Source organism: Budorcas taxicolor, chromosome 3, assembly GCF_023091745.1.
Source record: "Budorcas taxicolor isolate Tak-1 chromosome 3, Takin1.1, whole genome shotgun sequence".
Lineage (NCBI taxonomy): Eukaryota > Metazoa > Chordata > Mammalia > Artiodactyla > Bovidae > Budorcas > Budorcas taxicolor.
The window spans coordinates 51177077-51199255 of record NC_068912.1 but is presented as its reverse complement, the minus strand read 5'-3'; the positions used below and the strand labels follow the sequence as shown (position 1 = coordinate 51199255).

Below are 22179 nucleotides of genomic sequence, written 5' to 3'. Positions count from 1 at the left end.
CTAAAACTCCCAACCACAATGTAAAAGTTTTAGTTTTTGTAAATCTGAGAGAGCTAGCTATTCACCTTGTATCAATTTTCCTTTAATTGACAGTAAATTTGTAGAGCACATTTTCTAAGGTTCCTAGTTTGAAACACTATCAATACTATACTATTGTTTCTTTAAAACTGAATTACAAGATGCAGAAAAATACCCCAAAGTTTTAAAATAACTGATTATATTTCCAAATCTTAGTGCAGTTGAAGAAACTGGATTAATATTTAAGAATAGATAGCATTAACAAACAAGTATGAAGTATTGGGTAGCTTGGTAAAAAATAGCACAAGAATATCTAAATTAGACTGAAAAAAATCCAAATTGGCTCCGAAATGCATCATTTAAACCAAGGCCTTAATAGGAATATAACTTAAAACGTAATTAAGGAAGATTTTATTTAATGCACTTCCTCTTGTTCAAGAAAGCTTTACCCTTAGCCATCAGCTAAATCTCTGTAAGTGCTTTTCTTTACCACCACACACTAAAAACAGACTAACCAGAAGGCACTCTGGTTTTAGAGGTGCCCCTCTTTACTGATTTCTAGTTATTTCTTCTTGAGCTCTTTACACACCTCTGAACCTTTGCATATGATGGTTTCTCTGCCTGAAATAGCTTTCTACTCTCCTTTTCCTGGCTAACTTCTATTCGTCCTTCAATAAAGAGCTTAGGCACCCCCACGCCCAGAAACCTTTTCATATTTCTAGGCTGTGGCACCATATGGTTCTACCACAGCATTGCCCATACTGACTGGCTCTCCCTACCAGTCTGAATTCCTTCACAATTGGGACTATGGCTTTTATACACCTAGCATAGGACTGGGATGGAAAGGACTTTATAATGAACATTTAAATAACTGTTTTAGGATGCAGAAATTGAGGCAAGGCCTGAAGTATGCCTGAGAGTTAAAAGATGTCCAAATATTCATTGACTGAATGAATGTATGAATAGGCATCCTAAGGCCACACAGTTAATCAGTGGCAGAACTAACCCTACAATCCAGGATGACCATTTCTCAACCACCTGCAGTAAGATGGACAGCAAAGACAAAAAATTCAGAAACAAGACTAAACTTATTAAATGAAAACACCCAAAGAACAACAAACAAAATCCAGAATGCTATTAAGAACCTGATAAGTTGCATGGATATCTATTTCCCCCCCTCTTCTTTATTTTATTAATGTGTTTAGCAGTAGTGGCACGACAGTGAAGGAGAAAGTCAGAGTTAGATGAAGAGTCGGGATAATCAGCTTTCAAATAAATGAAATAAATTTTTAAAATGAACACTAAAGTCTTGAAACCTGAGCACACAAATAAATTCCCTGGATTTTAAAATCATAGCTCATTTTGGTTGCCCCATGTAAGGTGGATTGAAAATCTTCAAGCACATCTTATCAGTGTCATTCCAAATGTCAACAAACAATACTGTAATCATGCTAAAACCTTACTGGTATCATACATATGACTGAAATGTCTTTAGGCATTTATATCTTATTTTCCTCATGTCTTAGATCTAAGAGTATACTATCAGATGGCCTCTTCATGAAAGGCTAAAAGGAAGCCTCTTCCACCCTTACTGAAACAATCCATTTCAGTTCAGTTGCTCAGTCGTGTCTGACTCTTTGTGACCCTATGGACTGCAGCACATCAGGCCTCCCTGTCCATTCACCAACTCCCAGAGTTTACTCAAACTCATGTCCATTGAGTCAGTGATGCCATCCAACCATCTCATCCTTTGTCGATCCCTTCTCCTCCCACCTTCAATCTCAGCATCAGGGTCTTTTCAAATGAGTCAGCTCTTCACATCAGGTGGCCAGAGTACTGGAGTTTCAGCTTCAACATCAGTCCTTCCAATGAATATTCAGGACTGATTTCCTTTAGGATTGACTAATTTGATCTCCTTGCAGTCCAAGGGACTCTCAAGAGTCTTCTCCAACACCATGGTTCAAAAGCATTAATTCTTCAGCGCTCAACTTTCCTTATAGTCCAACTCTCACATCCATACATGACTACTGGAAAAACCATAGCCTTGACTAGATGGACCTCTGTTAGCAAAGTAACATCTCTGCTTTTTAATATGCTGTCTACGGAGGAGCCTGGTAGGCTGCAGTCCATGGGGTCGCTAGGATTCAGACACGACTGAGCGACTTCACATTCACTTTTCACTTTCATGCATTGGAGAAGGAAATGGCAACCCACTCCAGAGGTCTTGCCTGGAGAATACCAGGGACGGGGGAGCCTAGTGGGCTGCCATCTCTGGGGTTGCACAGAGTTGGACACGACTGAAGCGACTTAGCAGCAGCAGCAGCAGGTTGGTCATAACTTTTCTCCCAAGGAGTACTAACAAGTAACTATACAAACTGTCACTCTAGGCTTTATAGTTAGTTCCATTTCCTTTAAAAATGCTTAGTATTATCTGCCTTTATTTCTTATAACCCAAGTGGCATTTGACCACTTGGGTATATGCAGTTTCCTTTGAAGTGGTTTCTTGTGAGGTACGTTTCCAATCTAACAGCCACAGAGTAATTGCTGGGACCATTTATTTAGCAACTTAAAGATCAGTACAGTTGTCCCTCAGTATCCAAGGGAGACTGGATCAGGACCCTGTGGATACCAAAATCCACAGATGATCAAGTCCTCATATAAGATGGAGTAGTATTTGCATATAACCTGTACACATCCTTCTGTATAATTTAAGTAATCTCTAAATACAGGGATTCCCTGGTGGCTCAGTGGTAAAGAATCCACCTGCCAATGCAGGAGATGCAGGTTTGATCCCTGGGTTCGCAAGATCCCCTGGAGAAAGAAATGGCAACCCGATCCAGTATTCTTGCCTAGAAAAGCATACTTCCTACAATGTCTTGCACAATATCAGAAAAAATTCCATCTGATACAGCTTAATATTCAAGCCTGACTTTACACTTATAACTGGTTCTGTTCCTTGGCCAATGTCATATTATTTCTTGAGGACATTTACTTGGTCCTTTAATTCAGAGTACCAGATCCGAATTTCTAGTTCCAGACTGATTCTTTTTTTAATTTAAATTTATTTAATTGGAGGCTAATTACTTTATTGTATTGGTTTTGCCATTCATCAACATGAATCCACCATGGGTGTACCCGTGTTCCCCATCCTGAACCCCCCTCCCACATCCCTCCCCGTACTATCCCTCTGGGTCCTCCCAGTGCACCAGCCCCAAGCATCCTGTATCCTGCATCGAACCTGGACTGGCAATGCATTTCTTATATGATATTATACATGTTTCAATGCCATTCTCCAATGTTCATTGCAGACTGATTCTTTATTCTGTAAACTGTCAGTTCATCCAGATTTTGTCCTAGAAATTTTGTAAAGAAACCCTTCTAGAGGCATGTCCTACTTTAGTCAATACTTCTAAAAGGCTTCTTTCCTTGGTATCTCATCTTTTCTGGATTCTAGTTCCCTCTCGCCTTGTTTTCTAGTTTTTCAGAAACTGATATTGGAGTACAGTTGATTTACAATGTATTAGTTTCAGGTATACAGCTAATTGTTTTATATTTTTCATTTTTCTTTTCTAAGTGATTTAATTATTTCACTTTACCCCCTCCTACCAGAAACTTTTTTCTTCATATTCTCACAATTCAACTCCAATTTCTTAATGAAACTACCATCACTAGAAACATTATTAATCACTAACAAATCAAAACTTTTCTTTTTACCTACAGCAACCAGGATACACAGATGTATGTGGTTGAGTAGAAATAGATTTAAGGGCCTAGATCTGATAGATAGAGTGCCTGATGGACTATGGAATGAGGTTCATGACTTTGTATAGGAGACAGGGATCAAGACCATCCTCATGGAAAACAAATGCAAAAAAGCAAACTGGCTGTCTGGGGAGGCCTTACAAATAGCTGTGAAGAGAAGAGAAGCAGAAAGCCAAGGAGAAAAGGAAAGATATAAGCATCTGAATGCAGAGTTCCAAAGAATAGCAAGAAGAGATAAGAAAGCCTTCTTTAGCGATCAATGCAAAAAAATCGAGGAAAACAACAGAATGGGAAAGACTGGAGATCTCTTCAAGAAAATTACAGATACCAAGGGAACATTTCATGCAAAGATGGGCTCGATAAAGGACAGAAATGGTCTGGACCTAACAGAAGCAGAAGATATTAGGACGAGGTGGCAAGAATACACAGAAGAAATGTACAAAAAAGATCTTCACGACCCACATAATCACGATGGTGTGATCACTCATCTAGAGCCAGACATCCTGGAATGTGAAGTCAAGTGGGCCTTAGAAAGCATCACTACGAACAAAGCTAGTGGAAGTGATGGAATTCCAGTTGAGCTATTTCAAATCCTGGAAGATGATGCTGTGAAAGTGCTACACTCAATATGCCAGCACATTTGGGAAACTCAGCAGTGGCCACAGGACTGGAAAAGGTCCGTTTTCATTCCAATCCCAAAGAAAGGCAATGCCAAAGAATGATCAAATGACCACACAATTGCACTCATCTCACACGCTAGTAAAGTAGTGCTCAAAATTCTCCAAGCCAGGCTTCAGCAATACGTGAACCGTGAACTTCCAGATGTTCAAGCTTGTTTTAGAAAAGGCAGAGGAACCAGAGATCAAATTGCCAACATCCACTGGATCATGGAAAAAGCAAGAGAGTTCCAGGAAAACATCTATTTCTGCTTTACTGACTATGTCAAAGCGTTTGACTGTGTGGATCACAATAGACTGTGGAAAATTCTGAGAGATGGAAATACCAGACCACCTGACCTGCCTCTTGAGAAATCTGTATGCAGGTCAGGAAGCAACAGTTCGAACTGGACATGGAACAACAGACTGATTCCAAATAGGAAAAGGAGTACGTCAAGGCTGTATATTGTCACCCTGCTTATTTAACTTCTATGCAGAGTACATCATGAGAAACACTGGGCTGGAAGAAGCACAAGCTGGAATCAAGATTGCCGGGAGAAATATCAATAACCTCAGATATGCAGATGACACCACCCTTATGGCAGAAAGTGAAGAAGAACTAAAGAGCCTCTTGATGAAAGTGAACGAGGAGAGTGAAAAAGTTGGCTTAAAGCTCAACATTCAGAAAACTAAGATCATGGCATCTGGTCCCATCACTTCATGGCAAATAGATGGGGAAACAGTGGAAACAGTGTCAGACTTTATTTTTTGGGGCTCCAAAATCACTGCAGATGGTGATTGCAGCCATGAAATTAAGAGACACTTACTCCTTGGAAGAAAAGTTATGACCAACCTAGATAGCATATTCAAAAGCAGTGACATTACTTTGCCGACTAAGGTCCGTCTAGTTAAGGCTATGGTTTTTCCTGTGGTCATGTATGGATGTGAGAGTTGGACTGTGAAGAAGGCTGAGCGCCGAAGAATTTATGCTTTTGAACTGTGGTATTGGAGAAGACTCTTGAGAGTCATTGGACTGCAAGGAGATCCAACCAGTCCATTCTGAAGGAGATGAGCCCTGGGATTTCTTTGGAAGGAATGATGCTAAAGCTGAAGTTCCAGTACTTTGGACACCTCATGCGAAGAGTTGACTCACTGGAAAAGACTCTGATGCTGGGAGGGATTGGGGGCAGGAGGAGAAGGGGACGACCGAGGATGAGATGGCTGGAATGCATCACTGACTGGATGGATGTGAGTCTGAGTGAACTTCGGGAGTTGGTGATGGACAGGGAGGCCTAGCGTGCTGTGATTCATGGAGTCGGAAAGAGTCGGACACGACTGAGCGACTGAACTGAACTGAAAAGTCCTGTGTTGGATTATTATTGTTTTTCTTTATATGAATGTGGTGTATTATTCTTTTCAGAGGCAAAGAATGAATGGAAACATATCACTGGAGATTTTAAAAACATCTGGAAACAACTGCTGGCAGTTTGGCCACGGGTTAGATTACTTTTTCATTTAGGTCATTATAAGATATTGAGATAGTTCCCTGTGCTATGCAGTATGTCCTTGTTGCTACCTATTATACATACAATAGTGTACATATGTTAATTCCAAACTGCTAATTTATCTCCCCCTCTCCCTTCTTTGGTAACCACAAACTTGTTTTCTATGTCTATGAGTTTATTTTGGTTTTTAAGTAAGTTCATTTGTATAATTTTTAAAATTCCACATACAAGTGATAGCATATGATATTTGACTTTCTATAAACAGATTCTTGAAACAGAATATATCAAATAGCTGAGCTAATTTACATAGTTGATTAAGTTTGTACTTCTTAATATGCATATATGAAAATGGGTTGACAATTTTTACTTAATTCTAGGTTTCTAGAAATGTCAGATTTGGCTAAAAAATCTCAGTTGCCTCTGTTTCCAGAAAATCATCTAATATTTAAAAGCTAAGATTTTAGCGGCAACCACTGGAAACTAAAGCAGAATTTAAGGGTCAAGTCAGACCACTTCCCCAGTCTTAGATCATATAGAAGTCTAAAACCTGAAGAAGAAAGAAAAGTAAAGAATACGAAATGAGGATAGATTTCTCCTACCTAAAAATTGACTCTCATCTGAGAGAGAGAATTAATTTAAATTCAATTAAACTCCTATGAAACTCTTACTTTGTCTACCATGAGACACCTGAACTGGTCGACAGGATTGGTAAGGCAGTGGATTGGAGATGATCAGAAGCTACAGTGCCCAGGCAGTAGTTCCGTCTCTGCCACTAAATAGCTGCGCAACTTTGGGTAAGTCCCTTCAACTCTTGGGTACTCAGGTTCCTCATTTATTAAGTGAAAAACTAGATAAACTTTCAGAACAAGTCTGGTTAAAAAATATATATATATGTATATCTGAAATCTGAGTTTTAAGTCTTTTACATACTGCTATTATTCCAGACATAAAATACTGGACACTGTTCAATAAGTATTTTTTTAACTTTAATAAGATGAACTGCTTACCTGAGAAAATGGAACATGTGAAGAGTAATAAATCATTTAAAGAAGTCATTACAGAATCGGTTTTTTATTGATAAATGGAAATTATAAGATTAAAAACCAGTGCTACACATTTCATTCAAGAGCCTTAAAGCAATTTTCATAGAATACAATTATGCTCTATCATAGACAGAGTGCCTAATGAACTATGGATGGAGGTTCGTGACATTGTACAGGAGACAGGGATCAAGACCATCCCCATGGAAAAGAAATGTAAAAGAGCAAAATGGCTGTCTGGGGAGGCCTTACAAAATAGCTGTGAAAAAAAGAGAAGGGAAAAGCAAAGGAGAAAAAGAAAGATATAAGCATCTGAATGCAGTTCCAAAGAATAGCAAGGAGAGATAAGAAAGCCTTCCTCAGCGATCAATGCAAAGAAATAGAGGAAAACAACAGAATGGGAAAGACTAGAGATCTCTTCAAGAAAATTAGAGATACCAAGGGAACATTTCATGCAAAGATGGGCTCGATAAGGGACAGAAATGGTCTGGACCTAACAGAAGCAGAAGATATTAAGAAGAGGTGGCAAGAGTACACAGAACTGTACAATAAAGAGCTTCACGACTCAGGTAACTACAATGGCGTGATCACTCACACTCACCTAGAGCCAGACATCTCGAATGTCAAGTTAAGTGGGCCTTAGAAAGCATCACTACGAACAAAGCTAGTGGAGGTGATGGAATTCCAGTTGAACTATTTCAAATCCTGAAAGATGATGCTGTGAAAGTGCTGCACTCAATATGCCAGCACATTTGGAAAACTCAGCAGTGGCCACAGGACTGGAAAAGGTCCGTTTTCATTCCAATCCCAAAGAAAGGCAATGCCAAAGAATGATCAAACGACCACACAATTGCACTCATCTCACACGCTAGTAAAGTAATGCTCAAAATTCTCCAAGCCAGGCTTCAGCAATACGTGGACCGTGAACTTCCAGATGTTCAAGCTGGTTTTAGAAAAGGCAGAGGAACCAGAGATCAAATTGCCAACATCCACTGGATCATGGAAAAAGCAAGAGTGTTCCAGAAAAACATCTATTTCTGCTTTATTGACTAACCAAAGCCTTTGACTGTGTGGATCACAATCAACTGTGGAAAATTCTGAAGGAGATGGGAATACCACACCACCTGACCTGCCTCTTGAGGAACTTACATGCAGGTCAGGAAGCAACAGTTCGAACTGGACATAGAACCACAGACTGGTTCCAAGTAGGGAAAGGAGTACGTCAAGGCTGTATATTGTCACCCTGCTTATTTAACTTCTATGCAGAGTACATCATGAGAAATGCTGGACTGGAAGAAACACAAGCTAGAATCAAGATTACCGGCAGAAATATCAATCACCTCAGATATGCAGATGACACCACCCTTATGGCAGAAAGTGAAGAGGAACTAAAAAGCCTCTTGATGAAAGTAAAAGAGGAGAGTGAAAAAGTTGGCTTAAAGCTCAACATTCAGAAAACTAAGATCATGGCATCCAGTCCCATCACTTCGTGGGAAATATTATGGGGAAACATTGGAAACAGTGTCAGACTTTATTTTTGGGGGCTCCAAAATCACTGCAGATGGTGACTGCAGCCATGAAATTAAGATGCTTACTCCTTGGAAGGAAAGTTATAACCAACCTAGATAGCATATTGAAAAGCAGAGACATTACTTTGTTGACAAAGGTCGGTCTAGTCAAGGCTATGGTTTTTCCTGTGGTCATGTATGGATGTGAGAGTTGGACTGTGAAGAAAGCTGAGCGCCAAAGAATTGATGCTTTTGCACTGTGGTATTGAAGACTCTTGAGAGTCCCTTGGACTGCAAGGAGATCCAACCAGTCCATTCTAAAGGAGATCAGTCCTGGGTGTTCATTGGAAGGACTGATGTTGAAGCTGTAACTCCAATACTTTGGCTACCTCATGCAAAGAGTTGACTCATTGGAAAAGACCCTGATGCTGGGAGGGATTGGGGGCAGGAGGAGAAGGGGATGACAGAGGATGAGATGGCTGGATGGAATCACTGACTGGATGGACATGAGTTTGAGTGAACTCTGGGAGTTGGTGATGGACAGGGAGGCCTGGCATGCTGTGATTTACGGGGTTGCAAAGAGTCGGTTAAATTTCACTAGCAACTCTGAGCAAAAGAAGCATGGCACAAAAGAAGATGTACCATAAGAAGTCATTTATAGAACATTTAAAAACTTAGACCACCATATTAGAATTTGAGATCACAGTTATTTCTGAGGAGGAGGGTATGACTGAAGAGAGGTTGGGAGAGAGTATGAATGGAGCTTTGTAGTCTATCTCTTGGACCTGGCTCGTGATTACATGGATGTGATCTCTGTGATAACTTACTACTACTACTTAATAAGTTGCTTCAGTCGTGTCTGACTCTGTGCGACCCCACAGACGGCAGCCTACCAGGCTCCGTGTCCCTGGGATTCTTCAGGCAAGAACACTGGAGTGGGTTGACATTTCCTTCTCCAATGCATGAACGTGAAAAGTGAAAGTGAAGTCGCTCAGTCGTGTCCGACTCTTCACGATCCCGTGGACTGCAGCCTACCAGGCTCCTCTGCCCATGGGATTTTCCAGGCAAGAGTACTGCAGTGGGGTACCATTGCCTTCTCCGTGTGATAACTTACTGAGCTATAAACTTGTCACCTGGGCACTTTTCTGTAAGTAATACTTCTTTAGAAAAGTTTTAGAAGTTTGTGTTCTTTAGATTGTTCAATTTTTATGACTATGAACCCATACGACTGCAGAATGTTAAGGATAATAGCTGGTGGACTCATTCTAGAAGGTCTCCATCATATAAAGAGCAATGAAGAAACTGTTGCTTGGTCTTAGTGTCAGGAACAGGTGTGGCTCTTCTAACCAACTGGTCTGTTTTATCACAAAGACATTATGAAAAGTTTAAAGTGACCAGATTTCCCCTTTCTGCTGATTGCCGAAAACCTTATTTTTCAAGCCAAGCTTAAGGCCCATGAAAAAAATGTGTAAGATACTTTTGTGGTATGCTATTTTGTATTGGTCTTATTTAAGGGTCCATGTTTCATTCCTAGTGTTCTTGACTTTTTCTCACAAAATTACACTTTGCTTTTTTTTTTTTTAAATCATTTGCAAACTTCCTTTATCCTATCTGGAACAAGGCATGGTATTAGTGAATAAAAAATGCTCTAATTCTCTTCTTTCTTTTAAAAAATATATGGTTTGGTTTTACTTCAATATGTTTGGTTTTACTTCATTCTTGTTTAATGCACTGTAATCTGACTAGAAGTCCTGACCCTAAATTCCAGGTTCTGCCACTTTCTGGTTATGTAACTTTAGATGAATTATTTGCCTCACTGAGCCTATAAAATGGAAATATTAACAATTTTCACAGGATAACTATGAAGATTAAAAGGGTTATCCAAAAGATCTATATCTGGTTTAGCAACTACCACGCAGAAAGTTTAATAAAAACAGGGAATATCTTTTATATAGAAAAGCTACTAAAAAAATAAAAAAGAAAAGCTACTAAGTGATTAGACTAGAATTACTTTTGTGGGATTTTAAGGATATAAAGTACATTAAAACTATTTTATTAAGACATCATAAAAATTCAACAAAGCTGTATAATGGGGAAATATTTAATTTTCAGTATAAGCGGACTATCTTCAGTCTGGAATAAATCTACCTAATCCTAGATCTGCTAGAACACATCAGCACCAAGAAAAAGTTAAACCATAAAATTTGTATTTCAAAAACATTTCCAGATCTGCTGTTTGGTGAGCATTTTCACAGGAAAAAATACTGTAAATGACAGCAAGGTTTAAAGTAACCCAGAGAAGCTTTGTCAATTGATACTGTGGCTGAACTGTATGATTATACTTCTCAATATGTCAATACCTAAATGACTTCTGAGTACATTTCTTTTGGCTTCTAAATGAGATTAACTTTCTACTTCCTTCTATCTTCCTTTCCAGGCAGTTAGAAGATATTCTTTGTTTGTCTTTAATGGTTAGCAGCTATAAGAAGATGGATCAAATGCTGAAGCTAACGGCTCATTCATTTCTGGAACTTACAGCTTTATGTCTTCTGACTTAAATGTTCCTGACATCCAAACCTCCTGAAAAAGTTTAATTTTTCAAAACCCAGCCCAGATGCTGTTGCCATCTTATCCCACTATGTTTCAAAGGAGGCTATGTAGCATATGGGAATTAAGTGCATTGGTGGATTTAAAGTTATGTAGTCTAATCTCCTACCTCTATCACTGACTAGTATGGCCATGGGGAGTTATTTAATACCCAAGAACCTCAGTTTTATGACATGTAGAAAGTGAAGTCACTCAGTCATGTCCGACTCTTTGTGATCCCATGGACTGTAGCCTACCACACTCCTCCATCCATGGGATTTTCCAGGCAAGAGTACTGGAGTGGATTGCCATTTCCTTCTCCAGAGGATCTTCCTGACCCAGGGACTGAACCTGGGTCTCCTGCATTGTAGGCAGATGGTTTACCATTGAGCCACCAGGGAAGTCCTTATGACATGTAAAGCATGAATAAGAATCATGCTACCTACTTCAGAAGTTTGCTGTGAAGATTAAAAGAAACAAAGGAAGTTTAATAGTTAGTACAGTGTCTGACACAGAATGACTATTGAACAAATGGTATCTACTATAATGTATACTTTTCATTATGCATTACAATTTGTTCATTTGTATGCCTATTTCCTTACAAATAGCTGAGAAAAGAAGAGAAGCGAAAGGCAAAGGAGAACGGCAAAGATTTACTGATCTGAATGCAGAGTTCCAAAGAATAGCAAGGAGAGATAAGAAAGCCTTCTTAGGAGAACAATGCAAAGAAATGAGGAAAACAACAGAATGGGAAAGACTAGATCTCAAGAAAATTGGAAATACCAAAGGAACATTTCATGCAAAGATGGCCACAATAAAGGACAGAAACGGTAAGGACCTGACAGAAGCAAAAGAGGTGAAGAAGAGGTGTACAAAAAGAATTGTACAAAAAAGGTCTTAATGACCCAGATAACCACGAAGGTGTGATCACTAGAGTCAGACATTCTGGAGTGTAAAGCCAAGTGGGCCTTAGGAAGCATTACAACAAACAAAGCTAGTGAAGGTGATCGAATTCTAGATGAGCTATTTAAAATCCTAAGAAATGGTGCTGTTAATGTGCTACACGCAACACGTCAGCAAATTTGGAAAACTCAGCAGTGGTCTGAAAAAGTGGACTGGAAAAGGTTAGTTTTCATTCCAATCACAAAGAAAGGCAATGCCAAAGAATGTTCTAAGTACCGCACAATTGTGTTCTGTTCACATGCTAACAAGGTAATGCTTAAAACCCTACAAGTTAGGCTTCACCAGTACTTAAACCAAGAACTTCCAGATGTATAAACTGGATTCAGAAAAAGCAGAGGAACCAGAGACCAAATTGCCAACATCTGTTGGATCACAGAAAAAGCAAGAGAATTCCAGGAAAGCATCTACTTCTGCTTCATTGACTATGCTAAAGCCTTTGACTGTGTGGATCACAATAAACTGTGGAAAATTCTTCAAGAGATGGGAATACCAGACCACCTTATCTGCCTCCTGAGAAACCTGTATGTAGGTCAAGAAGCAACAGTTAGAACTCAACATGGAACAATGGACTGGTTCCAAATCGGGAAAGGAGTACGTCAAGGCTGTATATTGTCACCCTGCTTATTTAACTTATATGCAGAGTACATCATGAGAAATGCTGGGCTGGATGAAGCACAAGCTGGAATCAAGATTGCTGGGAAAAATATCCATAACCTCAGATATGCAGATGAAACCACCCTAATGGCAGAAAGTGAAGAGGAACTGAAGAGTCTCATGATGAAGGCTAAAGAATTCCAAAAACTAAGATAGTGGCATCTGGTCTCATCACTTCGTGGAAAATAGATAGGGAAAAAATGGAAACAATCGCAGACTTAATTTTCTTGGGCTCCAAAATCACTGTGGACAGGGACTGCAGCCATGAAATTAAAAGATGCTTGCTCCTTGGAAGAAAAGCTATATCAAACCCAGAGAGCATATTAAAAAGCAGAGACATCACGTTGCCGACAATAGTCCGTCTAGTCAAAGCTATGGTTTTACCAGTAGTCATGTACGATGTCATAGCTGGACCATAAAGAAGGCTGATCACAGCAGAATTGATGCTTTCGAACTGCGGTGCTGGAGAAGACTCCTGAGTCTCTTGGACTGCAAGATCAAACCAGTCAATTCTAAAGAAAATCAGTCCTGAATATTCATTGAAAGGACTGATGCTGAAGCTCCAATACCTTAGCCATCTGATGCAAAGAGCTGACTCATGGGAAAAGACCCTGATGCCTGGAAAGATTGAGGGCAGGAGGAGAAGGGGGTGACAAGAGGATGAGATGGTTAGATGGCATCACTGACTCAATGGACATGAGTTTGAGCAAACAATGAAGGAGAGAGTGAAGGGAGACAGTAAAGGACAGAGAAGCCTGGCATGGGGTTGCAAAGAGTCAGACAGGACTGAACAACTGAACAACAACAATCTCCTTTGTTAGACTGTGAGTCCCTTGAGGCTATGAATTGTATTTCAATCTCCTTTATATTCAGTTCTAAACCCAGTGCCTAGTACAGAGTGGGTGCTGTGATGATAGATGGATCAAAGGACAGAAGGTGGGAAGACAGGGAAAGGAAAGCACTTAAATTGGGACCTTGGGTCTTTTCTATGTCTGCCATGAGGACAGAACGTAGGGTTAGGAGAGGATTTAATCACAGCCCCTTCCAGGTCTGGGGCAGCAAGAGCTTCCACAGTGGCTTCTGTGAAGCTCTTGGCAGGGTTCAGTTCAGTTCAGTTCAGTTGCTCAGTCGTGTCCTACTCTGCGACCCCGTGAATCGCAGCACGCCAGGCTTCCCTGTCCATCACCAACTCCCAGAGTTCACTCAGACTCACATAAGAGGCTTCAAATTAAAAGATTTCTATGGTAGGTAGGTAATACTAGGAGCAAAATTAGTTAGGTGGTAAGGGTAAGAATCACACAGGGGTTGGGAGTCAGAGGTGTGTGGATGGATGATAGTAAGCTTCAGAACATGAATATAAATCTCTAATTATAATGCTAACAGAGAGATAGGGAGCTCTTGTGACTAGGTCAACTGCAGAATTTACAGGATATATGCAAATTCATGTGTCAAGGAGGACAACATGGTTAAAATATGGCCATTAATGGATATTCTTAAGATTTTAAATATTGTTTTCTAATCTAAACTCTCTGTAAGTAGCACAGAAAAGACAGGCCGCTCTGGATTAAATCCTGGCTCAATCGTTTACTCTTTGTATCATCTTGGGGAAAGTTACGTAATTATTCTGTTTCCACATCTATTCCACTGAGGATACTACCATCATATGGGATTATTATGAAGATTAGTAATAATAAATATGAAGTGTCTGACACCATGCTTGAGTGACAGACCAATAAACAGTATATATTATTGCTACTTTATAGATTAACAATATATGCAGCCATCCATGAAAAATAACTTCTTTAATCTTCTTTACCATTTCATACAGACAGCTATGCTAAGCGGTCATAGCTGTTAGAACATGCACAACATTGCTATATCTTCAGGAAGATGAATCTGCAAAGCTGTTTCAATATTTCCTTCAACATTTAGAGAAGTACAAAAATCAGCTAACACAGTAACTATTAACAGTCACATGCTCAAATACAACATTAATACTTAAAAGTCAATTCTTATGTTGAAAGTCAAAGATTCTAGCAAATTCTAGCACACAAGCAAAAGTTAAGGTGGAGCAATTAGACTGACTTCAGTTTATCTGTTTTTCCCCCCCCTGTGAAGTGCTATACACAAGAATGAAGACAAAAAAAATCAATAGAATAAAAAGGTGAAATTTGTTTAAATCTCTCAAGAAGCTGGCCAATAAATAGCAATTTTTGTACTAAGTCAACTACAGCCAGTATCTCAGTTTAAACTGTTTTCCCTTTTGCTTTCTTTAGTTATAAAACTTTGAACAGGTGAATACTGTTTAAATTTACTCCAAAAACATAATGAAAATAAGTCTCCAACTAAAGACCTATAGTGGTTTCACAATATCTAGCAAACTTAATCTCTTCTAGCTTTGAAGATTCACCATAAACTGACTCTATTCAATCTAACTTTATTTCCACAACTCAGTCACATTTCTTCTGAATCAAACCTGGCCTCCTCTAAACTCCCAACCCTGTACTCACTCTCACCTCTGTGTGCCTGTGTGGTTTCCTGCTGCTGCTGCTGTTTAATTGCTAAGCTGTGTTCCACTCTTTGCAACCCATGGACCATAGCCTGCCAGCCTCCTCTGTCCATGGGATTTCCCAGGCAAGAATACTGGAGTGGGTTGGGAGTGTGGTCCCCAACTATACTCATTCTCCTCTCTACTGTTTTCTAACTGGGACTTGTTTAAGCCCACGACTCTGGCCTATTCTGAATCACCCAATTAGCATCTTATCACAAACTGTTCTAAAATTAAAGGTTGTTTTCACAAGCCACACCTAAAAATCTGACATTAAAGTTAAACCTCATGTTAACTATTTTCTGCCATTCCTGATGAGGAGAGAGTATCATTATTTTTAGTTAAGATACGTTCCCTTATCACTAGATGTCAAAATTATAAATGGGAGATTGATTTATTTCGGCCATAATTTTCTTTGAGAAAATCTTTTGAACGTAAGGAATAATCCCTAGGGTTCTCAACAAGAATCTCTAGAATATGCTTATTTGTAACTTGTTTTTTCATGTATGACTATCAGATCAGATTATTAAAAAATTCACGTGAATAAGATTATACATGATCATGGATCCCTCAAATGCTATCACAGCTGAAAAATCAGTATTTATAGGAAAGACCTACAAAACTTCGAGGCAAATTAAATTAAACCACATCTAAGATTTATCAGTTTTGTTAGCTTTTTTTTTTTCTTTTCATTCAGAATTTACTTAGATTGACTGCCTCCAGGAGGTATTACCCAAAATACAGACTTTAACTGAAGAGTGTAATACCAGGAAAGGGTAATGTCCAAACTTTTTCCTTTGAGGTTAAATTAATTTAGTGAAGAAAATGAGTTTCTTTCTTAAGAAGTGAGGTTTATGTTACCCCTTCAAATAACTGTGAATAAACATTATTGTACAAATAGTTCAATATAAGAAGCATACTTTTCCATTTATGTTTAGTTAGATAGTTATCATTAGGAAAAAACCCAGGGAAACCGACCTAGAATCACATTAATTAAAAAGTGTCTCTCTATCAAAACACATTATTTTAAATAATTTAAATTACCTAGGATAATAAAACTATCTAGTAAAAACAACTTGAAAATTTCATGAGTTGACTCTCACAGATTCAAGTTAGTGCCAGTTTAAAAAGTAGTCAGATACTAAGAAATCTGTTAACTGATATTAGGCAAGTATCCTTTTTTGCAATCTCAGTAATACTGCTATGAAGTGAAAAAGAAGACAAGAGTAAAAAAGACTTCCCTTTAGTCACAACGGTAATACCACAAATCTACTATAGAGATAAAAAGAAAATTTTAGTTTAATTGAAGTAACTTTGAAACCCAGGCAAACTATCAAGTGTTTTCTGATCTCAATAAAAAAGTAAAATATTTGCCATACAAACATTAATTGATCATTTCAGATATGATTAAAGAGGTTTAAGGACAACAAATCCTTAATATTAGAACAGAAAAATGTGTGTTAAAAAGAAGATACTCTTCTAAAATACTATTATTAATAATAATCAAAGAGTCACAAAAAATATCTACCATGAAAGATTCAATCATAAGCAATAATAAAGCGTTGTCACAATACAGAGGAAGGAAGAAAGAAATACGTGACGATCAAAATTTATCACTTACCTCATGATTCAGCTCTGCTATCTGATCTTTCAGTTCCCTAATGTACTGGTTAGAATCAGACTTGTTAAGCTGTCCTTGAAGTTTTCCTTCTTCTTTCTGTTTTGTGACAATATAATAAAGCAAAATCAAGAGACAATTTTCACAGCCTGTACTCAAGTATTTGAAGATACAGGACAGCATAAAGGCATATCCTTTAACTGGCTAAATTCTGAACAAATATATTCTCAAGCTATTTCTGTAAAATTAATAGAAAACTATACTATTTCTAAATAATGCTGATTAACTGTATTAATATAATTAACACAACTTATAAACTGTATCTTTTGAGAGACTCTTAGAAATCAGTAATTGAAAGGGTCTACTAGTGAAAAAAAAATTAACCTAGAATTTGAAAGCTATTTATTTAGTCATTTTGAGGGTAAATGCTTTTCTATCCATTCCCTAAGAGATTCAATGCTTAACTGGGAAAGTGGTAAGCCTCCCACAATTACAGTAGGAAGTTGCTTTTGCTGGGGAACAGAAAGGGGAAAAAAAAAAAAAGAGAGAAAAGGTTCTTCAAACCCTCTTACAAGGGGAAGATGGTTCTGAATAACTTCTGTTTAATTAGCTCAGGAATGTGATTAAAAGGTGTTCCAATCCTGAGAACTAGTTACAGAATCATGCTGGAATCATTTTCCAGGGAGACAGACTGGAAAGGGAAGGAACTGCCTTTTTCTTACACCACCTGAAAACAAATGGAACTTTTAAGGTAAAGGGAAAAAAACAGGATTGTTTTTGGTGTCTTCAGATTATTTGTTTAGGAGGCCATGTCTGATGTTTAAAATGTTAAGAAGCTCTGATTCAGAGACATCTACTGAAAACTACTGAGCAACTCCTGATGCCAGAAAAGTACCAATTTACCTTCAATAGTGACCACTCAGTTTCTTTTCATGGAGACAACCACTATTAACAGTTTTTTTCATGTAGTCTTCCCATGGTATTTTGTACAGACATGTGTAAACTCACATGTATAACACATATTTTTACTCATACTACAGACACCATACAAGCTGTTCTACACTTGCTATTATCTCAAGAATAGTACTTGAAGATCATTCAGTATCAGCATGCAGCAGAAGGATAATACATTGTGATTTGAGAGAATTCTGGAGTTCCTGTATAAGTTATCTTAGTGGTATCTAAACATTTATCAGTTACTTAAAAGTAAGTTGTAAAAGGTGCCTTAGGTTCTGTACAATTACCTTGAGTGTAATCGGTTGTAGTGAAGAGCATTTTCCAACATGTAAAATGTATCTTTCCACTCACAGTAAGAAGGGACCTTGGACATAATCTGGTTTGGAACTCTGACTGCAATCACATGCAGCCTCTACTTTGCTTCCACATGCCCTCCGCTAACATCCTTGGCAAAAAGAAGAACTAGCCAGAACTGCCTCGGCAACAGGATGGGCAGCTCCTCTGCAGAGTATTGGCAACCACCCCAACAAGACTGCTCTTCTGCGTTACTCTATTCCTACCACCTTAATTTCATTCTTATGTACCCTTTAGTCTGTTCTGCAATCCTTTCATCAAGTTATTCCTATATGATCCTTCCCTCTCTTTTTTTCTTATGGCAATTTGACTTAAAAACCTTTTATTGGAATGTGGCCTGCTGAAGCAGTTTGATGTAACTAATATTTGTAGAGAGGTAAAAAAACAATTGAGTTTCCCTGGTGGCTCAGTGGTAAGAAGCCGCCTGCAATGCAGGAGATGTGGGTTTGATCCCTGGGTCGGGGAGATACCATGGAGAAGAAAATGGCAACCCATTCCAGGATTCTTGCCTGGGAAATTCCATGGAAATTTCTTGGCAAGAGGAGCCTAGCAGGCTACAGTCCATGGGGTCACAAAAGAGTTGGAAATGACTTAGCAACTAAACAACAACAAAAGAACTACTACTGTTTCTGTCTAGTCAGTGTTAACGCTCAGTAGTGTCCACGCTTTGTGACCCCATGGACTGTAGCCCACCAGGCTCTTCTGTTCATGGAATTCTCCAGGCAAGAATATGGGAGTGGATTGCCATTCCCTACTCCACAGGCTTTAAAACTTTTCTTATACATTTAAACACATGGATATCACAAATAATCATCTAAAAAAAGAATTAATTTAACAATTACTATATTTCAAACATACAGCACCTTCAAAATACATGACACCTTATGGTTTTTAGCCATATTCCCATATTTAAGAGAAAAATTCTTTTGAAAATTTAGTTAGAAATATTAATACGATGGCAAGAGAAATGAGAGCAGAACCAACAGAACAGCAAGGATACCAAAACAAAACCCTAATCAAACCATCTCTGAAGCCTTCCTTACCGATTTTTTCATTTATATAAACCAATAAAATCTCTTGATTATTTAAACCAGTTTGAATATGGATCTGTCACTTACAACCAAAAAAATAAAAGCTAACATATCTTGAGCACTTATTAGGCCTTCACAATTGAGGTTCCCCCACAGGCTTCCCCAGTGACTCAGTGGGTAAAGAATCTGCCTGCAATGGAGGAGACACAGGTTCAGTCCTTGGTCAGGAAGATGCCCTTGAGAAGGAAATGGCAACCCACTCCAGTATTCTTGCCTGGAAAATTCCACAGACAGAAGAGCCTGTCGGCCTACATACAGTCCACGGGGCTGCAGAGAGTTGGACATGACTGAGCATATAAACTCATATTACTTATCACAGGAATTAAGCCCTAATGCCTGAAGTATCCTTGTATGTAATGATCCAACTTACCTCCTATACATCTAAAATGATACTAGCTTTGTATCATCCTTAGAACAACTGAGAAAATAGCTACTCAATTTTCTGTAGAGCTTCTCTATAGGAGAAGTGGTGGTAGAGAAAGACAGGCTTACAATGAGCTAGGAATTGTTCTAAGCCCTTTATATGTAATCATCCCAACGTGTGTAACTGTTGTTGTTCAGTCCCTCAGTCCTGTAGGATTCTTTGCGACCCTAAGGACTGTGGCACTCCAGGCTTCTCTGTCCTCATCATCTCCTGGAGCTTGCTCAAACTCATGTCCATTGAGTCAGTGATGCCATTTTTATTTCTATTTCCTAGATAAGGACACTTAAATGAAAGACTGAGTGAACTGGATGCTCAAGAGTCACAACAATAGATGACACATTTTCTACCTTAAATTATGGCACTTTGACCATGAGAAATAATGAAACAGAATATATGGAGATCTATGCAAAGGACTCACAAATTAGCTTTCTTAGATTTGTTACAAAAATACTTATTTTAGCCTCTGCTGATTTAAGGGCTTCCCTGGTGGCTCAGACGGTAAAAAAATCTGCCTGCAATGCAGGAGACCTAGGTTTGATCCCTGGGTTGGGAAGGAGGAAATGGCAACCCACTCTAGTACTCTTACCTAGGAAATCCCATGGACAGAGGAGCCTGGTGGGCTACAATCCATGGGGTTGCAAACATGACTAAATGACTAACACTTGCACTTTTCCTGCTGATTTAAACAGGAATTGCAATACCAAAAGAATTTAAAATGCTATAGCTACTTGCATCTATGGCCCTAAGCTAATATGATCCATATTATCAATTTACAGTTGTCCAATACAACTTACATGTTCTTATACAGTGAAGATCGCCCAGTTGTGTCTGACTCTTTGCGACCCCATGGACTGTAGCCTACCAGGCTCCTCTGTCCATGGGATTTTCCAGGCAATAGTACTGGAGTGGATTGCCATTTCCTTCTCCAGGGACCTTCCCGACCCAGGTCTCCCACATTGTAGACAGACGCTTAACTGTCTGAGCCACCAGGGAAGTCCCACATGTTCTTATGCCTACATCTTATTTTTTTAATCATCCACTTTTTAAATGAAATATTTCAAAGGAAGAATAAGCACAAAAGTGTAATAAGATGAAGGCTAATGAACCCACCACCTATATTCAATCTGCTGCATGACTATATCTCACTCTAAGGTTTTCCCTTGGCTCTAGACTTACTCCACCTTTAGTCCTGTATATCTCAAAGATGGAAAAGATGATGTCAGGTGGAAAGGATTAAGTAGTGAATAACTGAAAGAAGAAGGAAGACAAGGAAGAATGTAGAAAAAAAATTTTGGAAGGATAATATTCATTAATATAAATAAAATAAAGCCATTATTCTTACAGAATGTACTTTCTAAATCCTATGTGACATGAGAAAGGGTAGCATATTTTTAGTTCAGTTCAGTTCAGTCGTGTCCGACTCTTTGTGACCCCATGAATCGCAGCACGCCAGGCCTCCCTGTCCATCACCATCTCCCGGAGTTCATTCAGACTCATGTCTATCGAGTCCGTGATGCCATCCAGCCATCTCATCCTCTGTCGGCCCCTTCTCCTCCTGCCCCCAATCCTTCCCAGCATCAGAGTCTTTTCCAATGAGTCAACTCTTCGCATGAGGTGTCCAAAGTACTGGAGCTTCAACTTTTAGCATCATTCCTTCCAAAGAAATCCCAGGGCTCATCTCCTTCAGAATGGACTGGTTGGATCTCCTTGCAGTCCAAGGGACTCTCGAGAGTCTTCTCCAACACCACAGTTCAAACGCGTCAATTCTTCGGCGCTCAGCCTTCTTCACAGTCCAACTCTCACATCCATACATGACCACAGGAAAAACCATAGCCTTGATTAGACGGACCTGAGTCGGCAAAGTAATGTCTCTGCTTTTGAATATACTATCTAGGTTGGTCATAACTTTTCTTCCAAGGAGTAAATATAGTAAGTAACTATATTTCCAAAGCAAGGAAATGTGATAAGAATTATCCATTTTAATATATGTGTTCAGCTGGCTTTTTATTTTAGTCTAATTTTATTACTACAATAAAATAAAATAAAAAGTCTTATTAATTCTCTTGAAATGGGTGATTAAATGGTAAGTGCAATCTACTACTTAGAAGATATCCTTCTGAATGAAATAAGCTAAATGTTTATGGTTTGGAATCATACTTGGATAAAGGTGATTTTTAATTAGGTCCTCAATAAAGTTAAAAGTCTTGAGGATTTTGGTTATCATAGAGCAATGTTATCATGTGGGATAACGTAACATTTTCAGGGTAAATAAAATGGCAAAACCACTCCAGTGTTCTTGCCTAGAAAACCCCATGGAGAGAGGAGCCTGGTAGGCTATAGTCCATGGGGTCACTAAGAGTTGGACACGTCTTAGCAACTAAACAACAACAAAAAACAACAAAGCCCAAGGTAAGTGCTAAAGCTGTAAGAATGTAGCAGTGCTTTAGGTCTGAATGGCTGTAGAATGACCAGTAATAATAATTAAGACCATTGGA

General features: G+C 38.8%; 1 protein-coding gene across 1 annotated transcript in view; it reads right to left on the bottom strand.

Annotated features, from left to right (window-relative positions):
* EVI5 (ecotropic viral integration site 5) overlaps positions 1–22179 on the bottom strand; it is a 231925-nt gene that overhangs the window by 14088 nt on the left and 195658 nt on the right. The window contains exon 19 of the mRNA XM_052637081.1: positions 16862–16957. Within this exon, the coding sequence (XP_052493041.1) occupies positions 16862–16957 (96 nt within the window). The remainder of the gene's footprint in view (positions 1–16861; positions 16958–22179) is intronic.